At 39.1% G+C, this 22,137-nt stretch overlaps 1 protein-coding gene across 1 annotated transcript in view; it reads right to left on the reverse strand.

Annotated features, from left to right (window-relative positions):
* Nucleotides 1–22,137, reverse strand: part of itgbl1 (integrin, beta-like 1) — a 54,329-nt gene that overhangs the window by 18,682 nt on the left and 13,510 nt on the right. Inside the window, exons 3-7 of the mRNA XM_085384392.1 lie at nt 20,098–20,244; nt 17,132–17,254; nt 16,609–16,749; nt 7,093–7,233; nt 6,470–6,616 (exon numbers count right to left, since the gene is read on the reverse strand). Of these exons, the coding sequence (XP_085240518.1) occupies nt 6,470–6,616; nt 7,093–7,233; nt 16,609–16,749; nt 17,132–17,254; nt 20,098–20,244 (699 nt within the window). The remainder of the gene's footprint in view (nt 1–6,469; nt 6,617–7,092; nt 7,234–16,608; nt 16,750–17,131; nt 17,255–20,097; nt 20,245–22,137) is intronic.

Raw genomic sequence — 22,137 nt, forward strand, 5'->3', positions numbered from 1 at the left:
CAAACACCCAGCACGCCCCTGCGGGCGGTTTATCCTTCAAGCTCGGGTCCTCTACCAGAGGCCTGGGAGCTTGAGGGTCCTGCGCAGTATCTTAGCTGTTCCCAGGACTGCGCTCTTCTGGACAGAGATCTCCGATGTTATTCCCGGGATCTGCTGGAGCCACTCGCCTAGCTTGGGAGTCACCGCACCTAGTGCTCCGATTACCACGGGGACCACCGTTACCTTCACCCTCCACATCCTCTCGAGCTCTTCTCTGAGCCCTTGGTATTTCTCCAGCTTCTCGTGTTCCTTCTTCCTGATATTGCTGTCATTCGGAACCGCTACATCGATCACTACGGCCGTCTTCTTCTGTTTGTCTACCACCACTATGTCCGGTTGGTTAGCCACCACCATTTTGTCCGTCTGTATCTGGAAGTCCCACAGGATCTTAGCTCGGTCATTCTCCACCACCCTTGGGGGCATCTCCCATTTTGACCTCGGGACTTCTAGGTTATACTCGGCACAGATGTTCCTGTACACTATGCCGGCCACTTGGTTATGGCGTTCCATGTATGCCTTGCCTGCTAGCATCTTGCACCCTGCTGTTATGTGCTGGATTTCCCTGTAGTGCTGCATTAACATCATCTAGCAGACCTTCTGAGGGTACTTCACGTAATCTTGGTAACCGGCTACGGGGGATCCAGGTTTCAAGCTTGGCCATGATCCTATTTTTCAGGTCAGTTCCTCTCGCACTCAACGATCCTTCTCCTATCGCACTTGGGGCTATGTACCCAATCTCGGGTGGGGGTGATGATATCTCCCCCCTGACCTGGCGTCCTGACTCCTCCTTGCCGTAGCATTTGTGTTGTACCTCGTCAATCTCTAGCTGTGAGAGCAGTCCCTTCTTTCGAATGTTGGAACACTGAGCTACTAGTTGTTTCGCCGTCATTGTGGATGTTGGGTATCGAAGAATCCATAGGTCCCTCATCCTATTCATGTAGCCCCTTCCGCCGGGGTTACTTGCGTAGTAGCATTCCAACAACGCCCTGTTTTCGTCCCTTGCCCACCGATGCCTTCTTGTTCCAGTAGCCCACTTTTCGTCAGGGTGCCCTGGTTCCTCAACACCTGACGCGGACCTTGTTGATCCGGGCGACGTCCGAGCCGGCATGCCTTCATATTTATCTGTCTCGCTCATGTCTGCGGTAGGCTTGCTTAGCATAGGGGGTCTAGCCTTAGGACCCTTACTGGATACAGACGCCCCAGGCAGGAATCGAACTTGCGATCCTCTGTTCCAAAGGCGTGTAGTTTAACCACTACGCTATCCAGCTGCTATATATATATATATATATATATACGCACATACATACATCATATATATATATATATATATACGCACATACATACATCATATATATATATATATATATATATATATATATATATATATATATATATATATATATATATATATATATATATATATATATATATATATATATATATAGAGAGAGAGAGAGAGAGAGAGAGAGAGAGAGAGAGAGAGAGAAATCCTTGGAAATCTGTTTCATTGAAACCATTGAACAACAGCACTCAGATTCAAATTTGTCAAATTTTGGCTTCATCCTCAACTATCACATTCTCATGAATTGGCTGGATTCCAGTCTAACATAGCAATGAAACTATGCAAGCTGAATTTATCGGCTTTCATGTTTAGAGCATACTGCATGTGAGTTATTTGTACATATGGGTTCGTTCGGGGTCGTTACCTAGTCAGGTTAAAGTCTGATGTAGGCAACATTTGAAGAATTGAATTGATAGATCTGACCACTGATGCATGCAGTGTGGACATAGCATTAAATATGCTTACATGCACAAACTAGTATGACTGATTATTCCATGACCACATAACTTCAATATTGGTAAGATTTTAAAATCATAATTTTGACATCAGTTTTCCGTGTTATCAAATTGCAGAGCTGAGAATATATTGTACTTACTTAAACATACTCTTACATGATTTGCTGTGATTAGCTTGAGGTCTGAACCATAAAGTAGTCTATAATCCAGCTGCTAGGTTAATTCAAGCATTCACCCTATATAAATCATGTACCTGATATGTATTAAACAGATGGCTACAGAGACAATTTTATATATGGACTTTAAATTTAAGCAAAAGGCAGGGCCACAAAATTGAACAGAATTGAGAAATGTCCCATCTACACTGTGTCTCATTCATCACATTTTCAAACAACAGCAAGTGGGCATAGGAGCCCATTGTTATGCCAAAGTGAGCACCAAAATTGTGCTGCACTGCCTGATCTGCATAAACACAACCACAGCTGTGACAATCCTTTCACCACAGAGCTGTGAAACTGACAAACATGCAGGCAAAAGTACAAAAAAAACCTCTTGGATTGCATCTACATTATCCGCTCTTTGCACCTGGAAAAATAAAAAAGCTCAAAAATGTCGATTTAAAGATTTAAATGTAAAATCAAATCCACTGCACAATATATTAAACAACGCGTGACCACAGTTAAAGAGTGCTTTCAGCATTGTCAGTCTGGTTTTCCCTCCGGTTTAAGGTCTTTTCACTAAATTTCATTTTCATTTCAGCAACAGCTGCAATGAGTCCTCCAGCACAACAGGTATAATGCATTAAGCCTAATGATGGCCCCTTATGTGCTCATCCTTTGCTCATATGTCCTATCCCGTGGTGTGAATGAAAGCATTCCATCAGCATTCAGTATGCAGCTAGATTCACTTTATGTACTAAGTTTATGATAGTCATCTAAAACCAATGTGGTAACAACTTCTTAGGGGATAAAAAAAAAATCAGTTTTGTTATACAGACAATTAACTATATTTCAAAACCTTGCAAATGACACAACATTGTAAGATTAAAAACATTTTTTTCTACTGCAGAAGGAATGTGCTATGTTAAAAAGTAGCACACACATACAGTGAATGTCTACTACAGGCCACACTAGAGAGCAGAGAAAGGAATCCCAAGAATCAGCAAAAAGATGTTGAAAGCAGGTGTTTCCGTCAGGACATACCAGAATATAAAGAATGTACTCCACAAGCGTCTTGTCTCCATCTTTCAGGAAGAAGCTCTGAAGCTGCTGTTTCAAATTTCAAGGCCTTTCCTCTCAGACTAACATCTGTACCAGCCTCATTCATCCATGCCTAAGTGATTTTCTGTGTCTGTCTCCTTCAGTTTCTCTCTTTCTCGCTCTGTATCTTCCCTCCCACCTTGCTTCCTGTCTTCCTTTTTATTGTTTACATCTTTTGACATCACAGTCATGCAATGAACACATTCTTTCCAACCGTTGTGAGTTTCTAAGCACTACATCATTGCTACAGACAGAAAGCAACTAGAAGAAAAATTTTTGTTTCCCTCGACAAGGGTTAGAGAATCTCAGCCTAGAACTGTACCGTATCTCATAGTTTCCAAATCCTAATTCTCATTTAGGTGTATGAACAGGAAACCAACAACAGTGAGATACGTTGCCAGGCTTTAAACGCTTACTGAATGGGCTGGAAACATTTTTTTTTAATGCAGTTCTGAAAGGGAAGCATTCATGAATCCCATTAATTGTTCCATTGCACTGTGTAAATTGAAGTTTCATTTTGTTGCAGCTTTTGGAGATAATTTAAAGGAAGTATAAGAGGAATTAAAGTTAATTAACTCTCTGTGCACAAGTTAATCTTTTCTGGTTCATTATGTGGTGGGGAACGTCATATGTCCTCAATCACGCCATTGGTTTGAGGCCGTCTTCCTGGCACAATATGTAATGGTGATACATTAGAAAAAGGCACAAAATGGTTCTGTTTTGCCTGCTTGTTGTTGTTGTTCAGTTGAACCTTGTGATGTTAACTTTTCTGTAATTTGTTGTCTCCATGGTAGCAACCGTGCACTCAGGTGTAATCAGCAGCTCCTTCGCCCATGGGTGAGAGTATAACATGCAGTACAAAGCACACATATCCTCCCTTTCCATTTCCAGCTGCAGAAAAGCTATACATCCCCCCCTGACTTCCCACACAGTCAAGTGAATCAATGCTTCACATTAACCCCTGACATATCTGCAGAGTCCAGAGACCAAGCAAGTTTTGTCCCTGTAGAACTGCCCACTGCCTATATTATTAGGTTCAATCAGTGTGCAACCAACAGAATAGCAAAGGCTTTACTGTACCATCTCCTGAGGTACAGACATACTGCCAGGTATTTCCCAGAAAAACACTGAACAATGGCTTACACAGCACTGTAAAGCTGATTGATTAAGGTTGCTGCATCAGTGTAAAAAGGTACAAGAGAAGACACCCAAGTGTATGCAGCAGACTACCAGACAATTTGTCTTATTAACAAATGGCTGTAGCATCCTTTAGAACAATGCAGGCTGTCAATGCAAGGACAACTGTGCATTGTGCATTGTTAACTTTGGATGATGGTAAGAACTTGTTGTTTTTTGTCGTCTGGCAATGTGCATTACATGACTGAGACTGATGATCAAAGATTTTTTGGTTTGTTTTCTTTTTCTACACCTCGCTAGAGACTTTAAATCTAAAATCAAATTTGAGATACACACTATGAATAAAATGAGAATAAAAGCTATTCGTAATTTATGGAACTATATCTTCTTTTAGGCGCACTGCTACGCTCCTGGATATCGTATCATCACACGCTGGCTGAATACTTTGCACAAAAATGTGAGAAGTTATGAATCAGGAACGGTTTGATAACTAATGAATCATTAATGAGTAGCTCCTAAATAACTGTAACTACTCAGCAGATGTTGACTAGAGAACAGAATGTGAGAGATCATGTAGATGAATCATTTGATAATTATTAGTTCATACAGTTCTTTCTGCATAAGCAGTTTCTGACTAACTCTGAACTCGTCACATGCTACAAAACATGGAGGATATGTATATGTCCTTATCAGTCTTCTTTTGTGCACCCTCTGTAATGTGTCACGGTGTGTGCTGAATAGTTTTAAGTGAGTCAAATTCAGTAGCAATGGAGCGTTTAGCGTTTTCCTCCAAATACCAAACACCTGGCAGCGTCTGAAACTGAAATATTCATTAACCTTCTAGATTTTTCGGACATCGATATCCAAACGTCTGCTGCAGTCTGACCATAAATGCCAAGCCTTTTTCTAGATCTTATTCTTACATCATCCATTTGGTATTTAAGTTTAATACCATTTATTGTAGATATGCCCAGAAGCGTTTAAGCCCACTTCTTGTAATGATTAATCAGTGCTGCTTTGCAAAAAATGACTCATTTGTTTCTCACATTGTTGACTGAAAAGCTTTCAGCTATGTAAACACCTAGTTGTTTCTTAATTAACTGTTTGTGTGTGGTCTCGTTCCATATTTTTTTTACCTTTGCCTGCTCAAGCAAAAGCATGTTTCTGGAGTACAAAAAAGCTTTTTTAAAAACACTTTTCCCTCCATTTCTCAAATTCATAATATGTATATTAGAGTCCTATATGAACACACAGATTTCTGCCAAAGACAGAATAGCAGTTATTTAGATTGAGATATTTCTGTCTGCACTGTTTTGTGCGAGCTCTGCTCCCTCCTTCGAAGTGGGGGAAGAAGATAAGAATGTTACACAATTCTGTGTACCAGTCAGAATTTAGCAATATCCAAATATACACCGGTCATGCATCTGATTGTACAGTCCCTTAAACCAGATCCACGCAATCCTGGAAATGTTATATCTGATCTTTTCGCTCTTCTAGTCATGAATATTTGAAAATTGTTGAAAAATATTTTGAATGTAGGTGGCAATACACAATGTCATCACCTCTATTACACTGATCTTCCACATCTACTACATATACTATTCCCCCACTTTCCCTTACTATCTTACTATCGTCCAGCAAAGATTTGTGGATGCACGACTTTGAATAAACACAAAACACCTGGACCTTTGCTTCGTTAGCAGAACCACTGGTTCAGTAGCTGAATCTACTATTAGTATTAAGCCCCACTTTTACAGGTACCAAGAAAACAAGCTTCCTCTGTCTAGAAGCGCCACCTATGAATTACACAGTGCACTGTAATAAATCTAGACACAACCACCTGTAGTCTGAGAGTTAGTTGACATTGTTGCCAGAAAAGATTGTAACTAAATGTATATAACACATCCAGAAAAAAACCTTCACACACACACATATATATAAGTATGAGGACAAATGCACATCACAGCTCACAAACCAGATAAAAAAAACTAGCACGTGTAAGGCTTCATTATGCTCACACATTTTAATGCATACTGCTGTATAACACAAGAGTCGAGCGATCGCTGTTAAGATAATGGCTCGGTTAGAGACGCCATCACATTTGACTGATGTCTGTAAAACGCTCATAAGGATGAATAAAGAGATGCGCAATTCTGGAAATGACCTATTTTACTCCAAGAGGTAAAAGCAGAGTGCAAGTCTGCTATGGTAACCATAGCAACAGGCAGACCAGGTACCTCGTCCGAAGCAGGGCAAATTGGACGTTCCTCTGCACTTCTTCAAACTGCTTTCCAAAGACAGGGAACAGGACAGAGGATGCTCACACTTATTCCCTGCCCACCCTTCCTTGCAGTCACACCTGCCACAGTTGCATTGGCCATGACCTGCCGAAAGCATAGAGGAAGAGTTGGTGAAAGCAGGGTTTGTGCAGAAAACTATTATAATTTAATAAATGGAAAGCTCCATAGTAGCATCTATTATACTTTGTTCATTAATTCTTTGGAGAAATCATGAAAAGGTCACATTTACCGCTCCCCAGTTTATCGTTAAGTTATATAGGAAGTTTACTTTTATGGCTGAAAAGTTGTACCAAAGCAATAAGAGTAGCATGCAAAGTGCTGTTGGTGTTTGCTAAGTTAATGGGACTGCAGTTTCTTAAAGATGAAACAGAAATTAGAGTAGCTGTAACTTTGTCACCAGCCCTTCTTTGAAAAATTAGTTCAACATTTTGAAGAATAGACTTTTCTTCTTATTATTTATTTAGGTTATCACACTAGCAGTCAGCAAAGCAAAGTAGTCAGACTACAAAACCCTCATCATGTGTTTGAATCTGTTTTTTAACCATACAGAGCTTGCTGACCTGAGCAGAAGTCATCTGTGTAGCGGTCATATGTTGCATGACAGTTCCTCTCGTCGCACTCGCAGGTGTCTCCATGAATATCTCCCCAGTCACCAGAGGGATCAACATCATGGCAGTTACACTCTCCACACACGCAGGTCCCTAAAACACACAAACACACATCCTGTAAATTGTGTTTTCTTTCTACACTGGTCATTAATCTTTCAGATTAATCAGGCCAAAAACAGTGAGTAATGTCAAGTTCCAAATCGCTGTTTTCCATGTATGTTGGTGGGGATAGGAGCGCATACGTTTCCTCTTGCTGAAAGGCTATAACTTCCTTTTTTTCCCTTTATCTTTGTATCTGTCCATCCGTATGTCTCGCTTTTTTATTTGTTTCGCGTCTGAGCAAGACCATCAGCTGAGCAGTATCCATTGGAAATCCCATTTTCTCTTATCAGCAGTGACAGAGCATGGGGAACCCCAGGGGAGCAGGCCAGCTGGCAGGCCTGTAGGCTGTAGCTGGTGCGTGTCTGGCCCTTGGCCCTCCGCTTCGTCTCTCTCACTACCTCATAACCCTGGGGTTCTGGATTAATAGACCCATGCACTTTTATGTCTGATACAAATGTCACAGTGGAGCTTCACCAGAGCAGATTACAGCACCTGTAACGGTCATTGATCACAAATGTTTTATAATCACTAAAAATCAGGATGCCATTTGGAAATGTTCCAAATACCTGTTATTTCAGAATTTGAAATGACACATTCACTTGTATATGTTTTCAATGTATTCAGCTTTTGACATCCTGTGGTTGGTTTACTTCCGATATAATCTCTACTGGAAAGACTGTGTAAACCAAACGGATAAAGGGAGGGATCATCTTGTGATTGCTGTCAGTCAATTTAATCATAGAGTATGAGCGCGAGATGAAGGTTACTCATGAACAAAATGCAGGAGAGAGGAATAACATGTCACAATCTCACACAAAACACTTCAAATCTTTACATCTGTACACGATGATGAAATCAAATCGCGCCTCAGTGTAATCGTCAGACTTGATCCATTGCCTATAATCTCCAGGAATTATCTTCACAGTGCTTTTTGGATTAATTCAGAGCGAAATTGTTGCATGTCACATAGGGACAGGACTTGAGAATTGTCCCCATAAAATCCTATACTGAATTGTTCAACTTCTTGGAATTACTTAGCAAGTAAGCCAATCACATGAGAACTTTAAGATGACAAAGCAACAAGGTGATATATACCGGTTTTTAAATTGTGTCGATAAGCCACGTAAAACCAGAGTCATGATAAACAATATATGCGCGGTGTTTTTTCCTCAATAGTTTCATCACAAAAAACAGCCCTTTCGTGTTGGTGGAAAAATGCACCATGTCGACCAATCAAAAATGACATGGCAACGTGACATTTGGTTGTTTAGGAAGAGGTGGAAGTTTTAGGAGTTCAGCATGTTTGGAGTGTGTAGTTAATGTGTTGTCTTGTGTAGTTAGTATGTAGTGTTGTGGATAGTTTTGTGTTGTGTATCAGAATAATGAGGCGACTGCTGTCTCCAGGTAGAAAACAGGAGTGATACACCTGCTGCTGTCAGACCTGCAGGTATCAGGCTGTGATGTTCTCCTTTATAGTAGGCAGAAATTTTTGAAGTGGCACAAATAATTTGTGTGGCATCTCATTGAATGCAGAACACCTGATTGTTATGTAAATAGTTTGAAATGATTATAAAAAAAAATAACTTTGTTGTTTGCAAAACTTGTGCATATGATTTTAAAATTGACAATTTATATTTGCATTTAAAGTTACAAAATATGATTCATTAAACCTGTTTGTGGTTGTTACAGTAAAAAATGTAACTTTTTCTACTCGAATTTTATGTTTTTTTGTCTGATTATAGATCAATTGTGTTAACACAGTATGTCAAAATGAAAACATAACTGTAAATTCAGACACGTCAGGTTGTGCTGAAAAGAATGATACCACACAAGGCAAAGTAAATAGTTTTTAAAGTTGAAATGTAGAGGAAACATCGAAAGTAGTTAAAAATGGCCAATTATACCCTAGACCAGCGGTCCCCAACCTTTTTTGCGCCACAGACCGGTTTATGCTCGACAATATTTTCACGGACCAGCCTTTAAGGTGTCGTGGATAAATACAACAAAATAAAACTAGTACCGGTACTGAAAAAAAGAAGATTTATTCATAACACACGTGAAAAGACCCAGGAAAACCGAGTTAACGATAAAAACGATAACAAAATAACGCTGAAAACCGATAAAAACCCTCAAAACCATACATTTCACACCTGAGCCTCAACTCTCGCGGCCCGGTACCAAACGACTTACGGACTGGTACCGATCCGAGGCCCGGGGATTGGGGACCGCTGCCCTAGACCAGCGGTTTAGGGCAGCGGTCAGCATTAAATCAGCATTAAAGCGAATAATCGCTTTAATGCTGATTATTCGCTTTAATGCTGATTTTATCTGTTGTCACGCTCTGTTTTGTAATTTTAACTTATTTTATGTATTTTATGACTATTGTTCCTTTTATTAATTGTGTTTTTTGTAAGGTGACCTTGGGTTTCTGAAAGGTGCCCTCAAATAAAATGTATTATTATTATTATTATTATTATTTCTTGGCCCAGTCTTGACGTTTCAGCTTGTGTGTCTTGTTCAGTGGTGGTCGTCTTTCAGCCTTTCTTACCTTGGCCATGTCTCTGAGTATTGCACACCTTGTGCTTTTGGGCACTCCTGTGATGTTGCAGCTCTGAAATATGGCCAAACTGGTGGCAAGTGGCATCTTGGCAGCTGCATGCTTGACTTTTCTCAGTTCATGGGCAGTTATTTTGCGCCTTGGGTTTTCCACACGCTTCTTGCGACCCCGTTGACTATTTTGAATGAAACGCTTGATTGTTTGATGATCACGCTTCAGAAGCTTTGCAATTTTGAGACTGCTGCATCCCTCTGCAAGATATCTCACTATTTTTGACTTTTCTGAGCCTGTCAAGTCCTTCTTTTGACCCATTTTGCCAAAGGAAAGGAAGTTGCCTAATAATTATGCACACCTGATATAGGGTGTTGATGTCATTAGACCACACCCCTTCTCATTACAGAGATGCACATCACCTAATATGCTTAATTGGTAGTAGGCTTTCGAGCCTATACAGCTTGGAGTAAGACAACATGCATGAAGAGGATGATGTGGACAAAATACTCATTTGCCTAATAATTCTGCACTCCCTGTATAAAGTATAAAGTATACTTGAAATGTACCCATATATAGTGCTGTTATTTCCACGTCTGTTAAAGTAAACCTTAAGTAAACCAGGTTGGAGTAGCTTTCAAGGACATAATCTTTTATTTTAAATGACATTTCTAAGACTCTGGATTTATAGTAGTTTAAAGTCATAAGCAATTTGATGAAAATGTGACAAATTTGCTGGTAATGTATAGTAATTCAAATCTTTAACATCATATTAACATCCTGTGCCATTTGTTAATATATGTTGAAGTATGGCTAAAGAAATTAAAGCAAGATAATAGAATAACAGGCTGAAGAAAGGAGTTGATAAGAAGTCTCATTGAGATTAAAAATCTCTTTTTCAAGAGAGATCAGGACAAGAGGGCCCCTGTTACGTGCTACTGCTGTTTCATTAGCGCAGTGGCTGCTCCACTACAAGTCAGTTGTTCATGCTATGTCAGTTGTGCACTAGACCATAATTTTGCAGCTCTGTGATGAGACTCTGTCCATGTAGCCTACCATTTCAGCCTACCACTTAGCCAGCCCTCAGCCAGTTCACTGTAATTAATTTTTGAGAGACTTACTGAAATCCCACAGGATCACTTGAGCTAGGTTAGTGAAGCTGTTTTGCTGACTGCTTGTCCTCCAAGCAATGAGTTTGAACTCATGACTCACGACAACGACTGCAATCAACTTGTAGTAACATCTGACAGATGATCAGAGGAAACAGGGTAAACCTGAGCTCAATTATGAGTGTCACTGAAAAGGCTATGAAAACTTGCGTACATTGCGTTAATTAAATTGCATGAAATTAAATGAACGAATTTCAAGCAATCTTTGTTCACTTTGTCATTATCAAGGACTGTGTAGAATTTTTTTAAGGTGAAAAATGAATGTAATACATTTTGGAATAAAGCTGTAACAGGACCAAATGTGGAACTAGTGAAGCAATGTGAATATTTTCAGAATGCCATGTAAGCTGTTTGTCATTTTCAGATATTATTTACTAATAGGATTGGTACTAAATGATAAAGATTCCTTTCATGGCACAAGCATTCGGGGAGAAAAAATAGACTGGAAGACATTACCGAAAACATCGAAGAAGAACAGAACAAAAACAAATGTATAAATTGTTTGATTGCTTGTAGCACAGAGTGTTTGTTTCCCTCTTTATAATGCAGCAAACAGACAGGAAATGAATTTGACCCCATTTAGAATGTTTGCTTCCTGTTCCCTAGCAACACACTTCTACTGAAATAGATATTATCAGAGCCCTCGAATAGTGAGAGCCTCATCAGCCGGGGTTCAGAATACAGGATCATCATGTAGTTCATGTAGACTTTAGATAGTTCCCAGAGTACCTTGCAGAGATCTTTCTTTGGTAATTAGTAGTCAAAATGCATTGAGCTACAGTAGTTCTTATACCACAGTAAAGTGTTTTATAGTTAATCTTTGTATATATGTTTTTATGTAAAAAATCGTTTTTCTTATTTTGGCATAAGGATACGTGTCTATGCTTATGAAACACATCGCTCCTTTAACAGTTTAACGATTAAATATTCAAATGCAAAACAAATATATTGACCACTTTCTGTGTGAGACACAAACCATCCTGCATGCAGATAAATCTGCTATGAAATTAGATTTACAACAGATTTCAGATTTCAGGCATGTTTTAACAGGCATTGTAAGATACTTCTTATTTTAGGAGGCTTAAGTGGTATTAATACATATTTGTGTGTTTAACATAAACATAGGGCTGCTCGATTATGGCAAAAATGATAATCACAATTATTTTCACTGAAATTGAGATCTCGATTATTTGACGATATTTATTTAACCCTTTAAGACCTACCATAGAACCAAGTCCGCCAGAGCTTATATTATTTTTTTTTACATGTTGTAGTGCCATTTTTGGGAGCATTTCAAGTTGCTATACATCAATACAACTGTTATAGCCCATATTTTAATAATATGTATGCATTAAGTCCATAGTAATTACATTAATTACAAAAATGTGCAATAAACTACAAAAAAATTGAAAATCATTTTTGTTTTTTTTACATATATTTCTACTTGGAGAAATTTAAGAGGTTTATCCCTCAAAACTTTAAATACAAAAAAGTTGCAAAAAATAGTTTCCCACCACAGGAAATTTATTTTGAGCGTCTTCATAGTTTTATTTTGGAGATACAGCAATTTTTATATACTGCAGGAAAAACAAAAAACAATCCTATGATACAAATTTGCAAAGAAAACAGCTTGTGCATCAAAATAAACTATTTCCAGCAGTGCAAGTCGAGTTCTAAGCATCACAGAAACTATTCAGAAAAGTCAAACATGACCAGTATAGGCTTTTAAGGCCTACAAGTAAAGAACTACATTTTCCGCGAAAATGACATTACTTTCAGACAGGAAATGGCGGACATGCGATAGTTTGCGTTTCCGTCGTTTTCATTGTGGGAAGTGTTACGAACAGCTGATCTGATCGGCAAAGCTGTTTCTGGAATATTATGTTTTTGTTCCTGCAAGCGCTTTTTATGCAATTTTTGCAAAGCTTTATGTGGAAGGAAACCGTGACCGAGGACAAGCTGATGGCATAAGATGTAAGTACAACTCCTCTGGTTTCATATGCAAAACTAATTATTGTGCTAGCTTTAGAGCTGGGCGATAGAACGATAACGATATGTATCGCGATATAACTTTTACTCGATAGAGAAATTAAGCTATCGCGATAGACCTCGCCGCTCTTGTCCTCAAAAAAAGAAAAAAAAAAAAAAAAAGGTCAGCCAATCCAAATTAAGTAGCGCAGAGCCGAACCAATCACAGCCGCAGCGTCACGTCGCGTGACTTGTTACATACAGCACAAGTGCCAAGCCGCACGTGTGTTTGTTTGGGAAGCAGCCAGCGGGTAATGGAGGAAATGAGTGTGCTGACTAGAAAAATCAACCGAGCGTGACCGAAGAGAAAACAGATGATGGTTCCAATGCCGGAGAGATTGTCGAACGGAAGAGCCATAGAAGTTCCGTAGTGTGAAGGTATTTCGGCTATTTCAAGTCTGACAAAAAATAGAGTAGCCGCACTGTAAATGTGCCGAAAGCAAGTCTGGAAATACAATAAACTGGTGCATGCGTCACACTGTGCGCCACGTTATTGTTTCGGTGAAATGAATTTCTACAATACTGTTACTGTTAATTCTACTCTCTGCAGTGTTTAAATGCTTACATATACACACAGTTACTGTCCCTCCACACATACGACTCGGTTCTGCTTCTATGCCCCAGCTTTGTTTACTTTTTCCCACCGAGGCTTCTAGACTTCTGATTGGCCAACATTTCGGTACGGTTAGGAATCTAGCGCCACCTGCTGCTTTGGCATGTTCATAGCAGCGTTTTCCTTCATTTCTGCCTTTATGTGTGGACGGGATTATTTTTTAAAACGTAAACGGAAAATCTCCGTTTTCAAAAATACCCGTGTACGTGTGGACGTAGCCTCAGTCTCTGACTGGAAGCGCTAATTTGTCATTCGGCTTTTGTCAGACTAAAGTAACTGTTAAAACTGTTTGAAAAGCTCAGCTATACAACAAGGAGAGGTTGAGAATTTCCTTTTAGTTCTCAGTTTATTTGATATTGACAAAAGTTAGTCAGTTTTGTCTGTTCTTCTGTAAAACAAACTAAGATTTATTTTTAGAATTAATATTTTGTTTCTAAGTGGAATTGACAATTTAGTCTGTTTTGTTTGTTCTATTTTGAAACTTAAACGCTTTAGTGGCTGCCTTTTGTATAGTTTGCAATATTTGCCTTTATTTATCTGAAAAAGTCTCATGTTCCTTAAGTACATCTACCCTGTTGAACTTATTATGGGAAATAAATATTTAAATAAAACAAGCTGCTGATTATTTCACATTTTACTTTTGAGCAACAGCACATTTAAATCTTACAAATATAGTTATTTGGCTTATATCGTGATAGATATCGTTATCGCCTGAAATGAAAAAAACATATCGTGATATGAAAAATCTCATATCGCCCAGCTCTAGCTAGCTTACGCAGTTCCGGTTCTACAGGGATTTAAAGGGTTAACAATAACAATGTATTGGATAATGACTTTAAAAAATAATATAAAATAGTGTGCAAATACTGATAACAGTGCAAATGTTTGCAATATAAAAAATAAATGAAAAATGTAAACATCTATGTTTAGTGAACTTTGCAGTGTTGCTCTGTGGTGCAGCTATGACACCATAGCAAAGTTTACACACTATGTCTAATTGAGCCCAGTTCTGACTCCGCGAACCCATAATGTTTCCACACCACTGAAGTTTTTTTTACCTCTCTTTTCAACCAATGGCAGTCACTCTCCTCTCGAAATAACTTCTGCTTAGCTTTCCGAGCTTCCCTCGGGTCCTCTTAATTGTTGTGACGCGTGTTCGAGATGCAGAGGAGTGCGCTCGATTTGCCACACGGAGCAGCGCGAGAGTAAAGCATGAGGGAGGGGCTAATAATCGGCTCAGTCATTTGCAATGATCGTTGAAAGCCCAGATCGTAATCGTGATTAAAATTCGATTAATTGAGCAGCCCTACATAAACACACATTTCAGTTTTTTGGTTGGTTTAATTTAAAAAAAACAATCTTAGATTATATGGATTGAAACAACAATGACAAATAAATGTAATGTAAAGCAATGATATTCAAGCACTACATTTAAACTTTTTCTGACAGTTACCACACCATGGTGAGCACATGTTTGCTTTATTAAAAATAAGAAAAAAGTCAAGCTTGAAACACTCAAGGAAATGAGTCTCCCAGTCAGGGTGCTGTCTCACTGTGTGACAGTCTTCAGGCTGAATTGTACTGTGGTTCTACTGCTGAGAGATAGATTGAAGAGAGAAAAAGACAAAATGTTGAACAAGCCTCTAAGTGCATTAGGAGAAAACATTTTTCATAGCTGGCATTTTATTTTAAACTCACCTTGTGTTTTCAGTCTCATTTTAGTCCCTCTGCTCTTTTCATCAACTGAGCTGTAATATAATACAGACAGTAACAGTTAAAAAGACCATAAAACTTATGAAACAATATTTACGAGACTTCTCAAATCTGTTCTCTGCCTCTTCATAGCAATATATCACAAAAATAGCTGTTTCGCTGATTGTTGTACAATTACTGTTTTACCATAGTAGGTTATACCCACAGTGGATATATTTATTTAATTAGACCAAACCGCTGTGTGTTACAGTATAATGTTATATTTAGCTAGAAAACTCACACTTTGAAGTCTTTAAAAAAAAATCATAATGTCGATTGAAACAACATCCTGGTTTCTGGTTAATATTACATGCTTGCTAGCTTAATCTGGCATCATTTAACATGTTAAAAATTGGATAATAATGATAATAACATGGTTTATTGGTCGATGTAATTTGATTTATGCATGCCAGAAACATAGTCTTGTTTTTTTAAGTATCTTACCTTTAAAAATGAATTCCAAACTTCTACGCTGCTATTTCTGATGACGCGATAGGCACATGTTGCAAATTGAATTAGTGGTAGATCTAAATTCTTTAAGCCCCTATAAAATGATCAGTGGGGCTATTCAGGTCTTACAGAAATGTTTAACATCCAGACATCCATGAAAAAAGATCCACAAGGTTTAGTGGAGTAAAGTTACAAGAATGTTAGCTTGCAAGTTTCTATTCGAAGATGATATACCTGAAATACCTGCTTTAGGTATTTCTAAAAAACAACATTGTACAGCTCTGCTATAGCGATGGACAGCAGAGTAAATAGCTGAGACATTTGTGGGGCTAGTGAAATTGCTGACATATAATTATTATTATGTGCCACCTGGTGGTGAGCTACAGAGCTATAATTAGGCTACTAGAAATTCTTCAAAGTTCATCTTGAGGGTTCCTGATAGACAAAGAAAAATATCATCAAATAATCATCAACTAAAACACAAAATGCGGGTGTCTTTTGAGTTTTTTTCCCTTCTGACTTTAAGTTTTCTGACTTCTGATTTTTGTTTCTGCACTTTGAGAATAAAGACAGAATTCTGTCCTTGGTGCATGATCTGAAAATGTAACCAGCATAATACTCTTCAGTCCAGCATTTTGTGGCTTTCTAATCAGCGACAGCAAACATATGTGTATGTTTATATTTCTTATGTATAACTGTGTACATGACCTGTGTATATTATGATAATACTTTCATTTCAAATTTGTGATTACAGTTTAATAAATATAAAAAACAAAAATCAAACACGATGTTCCAGGTAAACAGACCTCTGTTGCTGCAGATTTTGCCATCTGGAGATGTGCATCTCTGCCTGCTTTCCCATGGGCTCATGTCACACTGGAACTCACATTTGTCTCCATGCCAACCAGCAGCACAGTAACAGTTTCCACAGTAACATTGGCCATGCCCTGGAAGCAGATCACAGAGGAACAGCTGATGAGATTTCCTCCAAAATGTATTTTGACAAATGGTGATTACTGTCCTGGTGATTAAGTCATATTTTTGGTAATCCAAACTCTACTTTTTCCTTTAAAAAAAAAGAAGTGAGTATTAAATTAAAAAAAAGAAAGCAGCATATGTAAGTTGTAATTGTATATAGTTAATGCATGAGTTTTTTTAAGGAAACCAAATGAGCAAAGGCAATGCATTTCTATTCTTTTATCACAGTAAAACACAATATGTGTTACAGTAGTTGGGTTTTTTTGTACCAAATCCAGCATTGGTTATACAAAGATGCATTCTATGTTTAGGGGGAGAGTAAAGGGCTGTGTCAGCAAATGCAGGGCACACCTCCGCAAATCTCTCCAGTTTCCTCATCCAGGCACTCGCTGTCATCACACTCACAGAAACGTCCTGTTACCATGCCTCTGTTGTCTTCATTGTCACACATGCAGCTACCGCAGTGGCAGGTTCCTATGGGAAACACAAACTTTAGACACAGTTTGTTGGAAAATGTCAGATTTCAATAAAGAGCAATTCAACACCTAGAATCTAGCGCTGTTAACTGGAAGCACTGTCTGTACATCAATAGTTCTAAATTGTTGTCTGACTGTGTGTGCGTGCAGTAACTCGCACCGTTCCCTTTTGTAATTATGTGCTAAAGAAGCAGAAGGCTAGACAGGCACATGCTGTGAATACATTTGCATTTCTATACAGGCCACATACGGTACAATACACACTCACACATATACATTCACTACACCAACAAACATGAACGCATCACAGACACATAAACATACAGTGGGGCAAAAAAGTATTTAGTCAGCCACCTATTGTGCAAGTTCCCCCACCTAAAATGATGACAGAGGTCAGTAATTTGCACCAGAGGTACACTTCAACTGTGAGAGACAGAATGTGAAAAAAAATCCATGAATCCACATGGTAGGATTTGTAGAGAATTTATTCGTAAATCAGGGTGGAAAATAAGTATTTGGTCAACAACAAAAATACAACTCAGTACTTTGTAACATAACCTTTGTTGGCAATAACAGAGGTCAAACGTTTACTATAGGTCTTTACCAGGTTTGCACACACAGTAGCTGGTATTTTGGCCCATTCCTCCATGCAGATCTTCTCGAGAGCAGTGATGTTTTGGGGCTGTCGCCGAGCAACACGGACTTTCAACTCCCGCCACAGATTTTCTATGGGGTTGAGGTCTGGAGACTGGCTAGGCCACTCCAGGACTTTCAAATGCTTCTTACGGAGCCACTCCTTTGTTGCCCGGGCGGTGTGTTTTGGATCATTGTCATGTTGGAAGACCCAGCCTCGTTTCATCTTCAAAGTTCTCACTGATGGAAGGAGGTTTTGGCTCAAAATCTCACGATACATGGCCCCATTCATTCTGTCCTTAACACGGATCAGTCGTCCTGTCCCCTTGGCAGAAAAACAGCCCCATAGCATGATGTTTCCACCCCCATGCTTCACAGTAGGTATGGTGTTCTTGGGATGCAACTCAGTATTCTTCTTCCTCCAAACACGACGAGTTGAGTTTATACCAAAAAGTTCTACTTTGGTTTCATCTGACCACATGACATTCTCCCAATCCTCTGCTGTATCATCCATGTGCTCTCTGGCAAACTTCAGACGGGCCTGGACATGCACTGGCTTCAGCAGCGGAACACGTCTGGCACTGCGGGATTTGATTCCCTGCCGTTGTAGTGTGTTACTGATGGTGACCTTTGTTACTTTGGTCCCAGCTCTCTGCAGGTCATTCACCAGGTCCCCCCATGTGGTTCTGGGATCTTTGCTCACCGTTCTCATGATCATTTTGACCCCACGGGATGAGATCTTGCGTGGAGCCCCAGATCGAGGGAGATTATCAGTGGTCTTGTATGTCTTCCATTTTCTGATGATTGCTCCCACAGTTGATTTTTTCACACCAAGCTGCTTGCCTATTGTAGATTCACTCTTCCCAGTCTGGTGCAGGTCTACAATACTTTTCCTGGTGTCCTTCGAAAGCTCTTTGGTCTTGGCCATGGCGGAGTTTGGAGTCTGACTGTTTGAGGCTGTGGACAGGTGTCTTTTATACAGATGATGAGTTCAAACAGGTGCCATTCATACAGGTAACGCGTGGGGGACAGAAAAGCTTCTTACAGAAGACGTTACAGGTCTGTGAGAGCCAGAGATTTTCCTTGTTTGAAGTGACCAAATACTTATTTTCCACCCTGATTTACGAATAAATTCTTTACAAATCCTACCATGTGGATTCATGGATTTTTTTTTTCACATTCTGTCTCTCACAGTTGAAGTGTACCTCTGGTGCAAATTACTGACCTCTGTCATCATTTTAGGTGGGGGAACTTGCACAATCGGTGGCTGACTAAATACTTTTTTGCCCCACTGTATCTATAGCCTTCATTTAGCTGGAGTCATTGCACGCTAGTGAGGTCACGACCAAGTAGATGAAGGGCTGGCTGTCAGACTCACCTCACAGTGTGTGCCTTCAGCGTGTCAGTGCATAATACTATGTTAGTCACACAGACTGTGTGAATCAAATGTACTTCAGTATTTACTTAGACTATTGTTAATTCAAAATGTCTTCCAGTATTTACATATATTTGTATGCGTAGGTGGGATTTTTGTTTGAACTCATGTGTGTATGTGTGACTGTGTTTAGATATCTTTGTGGGGGCTAAAAGTTGAACGTTTTCTATGCTTGTGGGGACCAACAGCCCTTATGTGGACAAAATCCCAGTCCCCACGTGTTTGAAGGCATTTTTCAGACTCAAAATGTGGTTTTAGTGTCAGGATTACAATTAGGTTACGGTTAGGATTAGGCATTCATTTTTGATGGTTAAGGGTTAGGGTAAACGGCTAGGGAAAGCATTATGTCAATTAAATGTCCCCGCAAAGATATGAAAACACAGCGAGGGATTAATTGTAATTAATGCGTTTATTATGGTAACTCCTTGTTTATGTTTTTGCTTGTAGTAAATTGATATCACAGAAAAATTCATATAAACTGGTCGATTATTTAAAAAAGAGTTTTGAATTATTATTTTTTTAAATATTTGCTCATCACTTTGTAATAAAAAATTCGATGTGCCGAACTGATTACCCCCTCACTCTGTCTATTAATGGCTTGGTACTAGGCTATGTTTAGGCGATATTATTAAAATATTAGCAGAGCATGCCGAATTGTCTTAAAAATTGCTGTTGGTAATATGTGAGGGTGCAACGCTTTGATAAGTGTTTGCTTCAAAATTTATGTTATATGTAACTGACTCATTGTGCGTGTGTTTGTACAATAGCTGTACCTCTGTTGGAGCAGACCACCCCCTGTTGGTTTTTGCAAAGCTCTCTGCTCTTCTTGCTGGATAGGTTACACTCTTCCTGAAACTGGCAGGCATCACCGAACCAACCTTCATCACACTCGCACACTCCACAGTCACAGTAGCCTTGGTCTAAAGGGAAACACAATGCATCATATGCTGTTTACCACTGCTAACATCATGTACATGATCAGTATTTCACATCACTCTGTAAACACAAGGGCACATCTGTTATTTCTTAAAGGTACAGTGTATAAAATTTCACAGCTTAAAGTCAGTAGATTGCAGATTACAGTCAAATGAATTCTATTTTCTTACCCCTATCGATTCAGGTTTTACCCCTTGCTACAGTAGCTGCAGTAGGATAAACAACTCTGGTCGCCGTTCATCTGTAATGTGTGCAGATTGTTCACATCTATTTACGCACAAAATTTGTGAATGGAATTCGCGACAAGTACTTCTGTCCGATGACAGTGATACTGAGGTGACCTGTTTAGAATATCCTGCGCTTCTCTGTCAGAAACCGCTGCTGTTTTTGCTACCATTAGCAGCTGTTAGCTAGCATTAATGAAACTTTCTTTGAAGTGGATCTGACGTTGTGTAACTCTCATGCCACGTGATATTTTAATCAAAAATAAGTAACTGTGACAATATTAGGAATAAAGAAGCATGCTTATGTTTGTGTTTTAGAGCCCTGACTACAGCTCAGGAGATAAAGCTTCAGGGGAGGAATGTCCCCCGAAGCAGAGGAGGATTAGATGGAAATGATGGAGAGGGCAGTCGTGGAGGAGGAGAAAGACATAATAAGAAAGAGATGATGAAAGCATACAGGTACAAATGTTAAATGGTGAACTATAGTTGAAAGAGCCATTTGTAGTCTTTAGATTCAAAGTATCTTAATTAAAGGGTGTACTATGTGCGTGGCTGGTCTCTAGCTACACACATAAACGTGATTAGACAGAACTGTAGTCCATCACCAGAACATTAGTGCTCATTTGCCTGTTGTTGACTAAACTTCAACAAGACCCTCTGCTCCCAAATAACTTAAGCTGTGTAAATGTGCATAGTAAGAAGGCAGACAGGCACTGACATATTTCTATAATATTTCTAAGTTTTGTTTGTGCTATATACCAATAACCCAAGCATTGTGATATACTGGTTCCTATATCAATCACACTGCCAGAACATTACCATGTTCAGTGTTTGAAGGACCTACGCAGGCAGTCTGGCATCACTGTTTCTCATCATTCTGATGGTCACAGTGAGCAATATGAAAACAGGAGGAAACACATGATGCAAATGAGGACTGTTGACAAGTTATTATAAATGTTGCTCTCATTGCGTTTAGCAGCAAGGGGCCTTCTATGTCACACTCAATCATTCGCCTGAATCGTTCATCATGTAAATGTGGTGTCCTTTTCAAGGGCTATCCATCAGTCATTAGTAACGCACAAGTCCCCTGTCTCTCCACATTATTGATACGTCTCAGGGGACACTAGGCAACAGGTTGGAGGAAGAGAAAAATAGGTAACATGCACATCGAAGAGAACTAAACCACAGAGACAACAGAATTCCAAGGAACGTCCAGCTTTTATAAACCGCTAACAAATTTGGATTGTAATATTTATGCTGTTAAATTAAGCTCTTTGTTTGTGTACAAATATAAAGAAATATATGGTTCACGACATTATAAAGTCTTGTATAGCTGTAAGAACACTGACTTATTTTGCTTTTTGTCTGTGGAAAAAACTTTGCCTGTTTTAACTGCCAAGGTGTCAAATACCACCGTTGTTAATTTCAGTGTTTCAGATATGCACATGGTTTCCTTTAACATTGATCCTGTAACACAAGCAAAACCTTTCATTCCCTAAGTTGCAATATTTTAACCCTAAAAATGATATTTATCCAAAACTAACAGTGATTTTTTTTAACTAAATGTGTGAAATTACATAGTGATGGAAGCAGAACACAAACTGCTGTCTCCAGGCTCACAATCTAGTGAAGTATGCCATACCACCTACTTAT

The sequence above is a fragment of the Rhamphochromis longiceps genome, linkage group LG16 (assembly GCF_057381845.1).
Source record: "Rhamphochromis longiceps isolate RC_006_pf linkage group LG16, R_longiceps_female_GT1.1, whole genome shotgun sequence".
NCBI lineage: Eukaryota > Metazoa > Chordata > Actinopteri > Cichliformes > Cichlidae > Rhamphochromis > Rhamphochromis longiceps.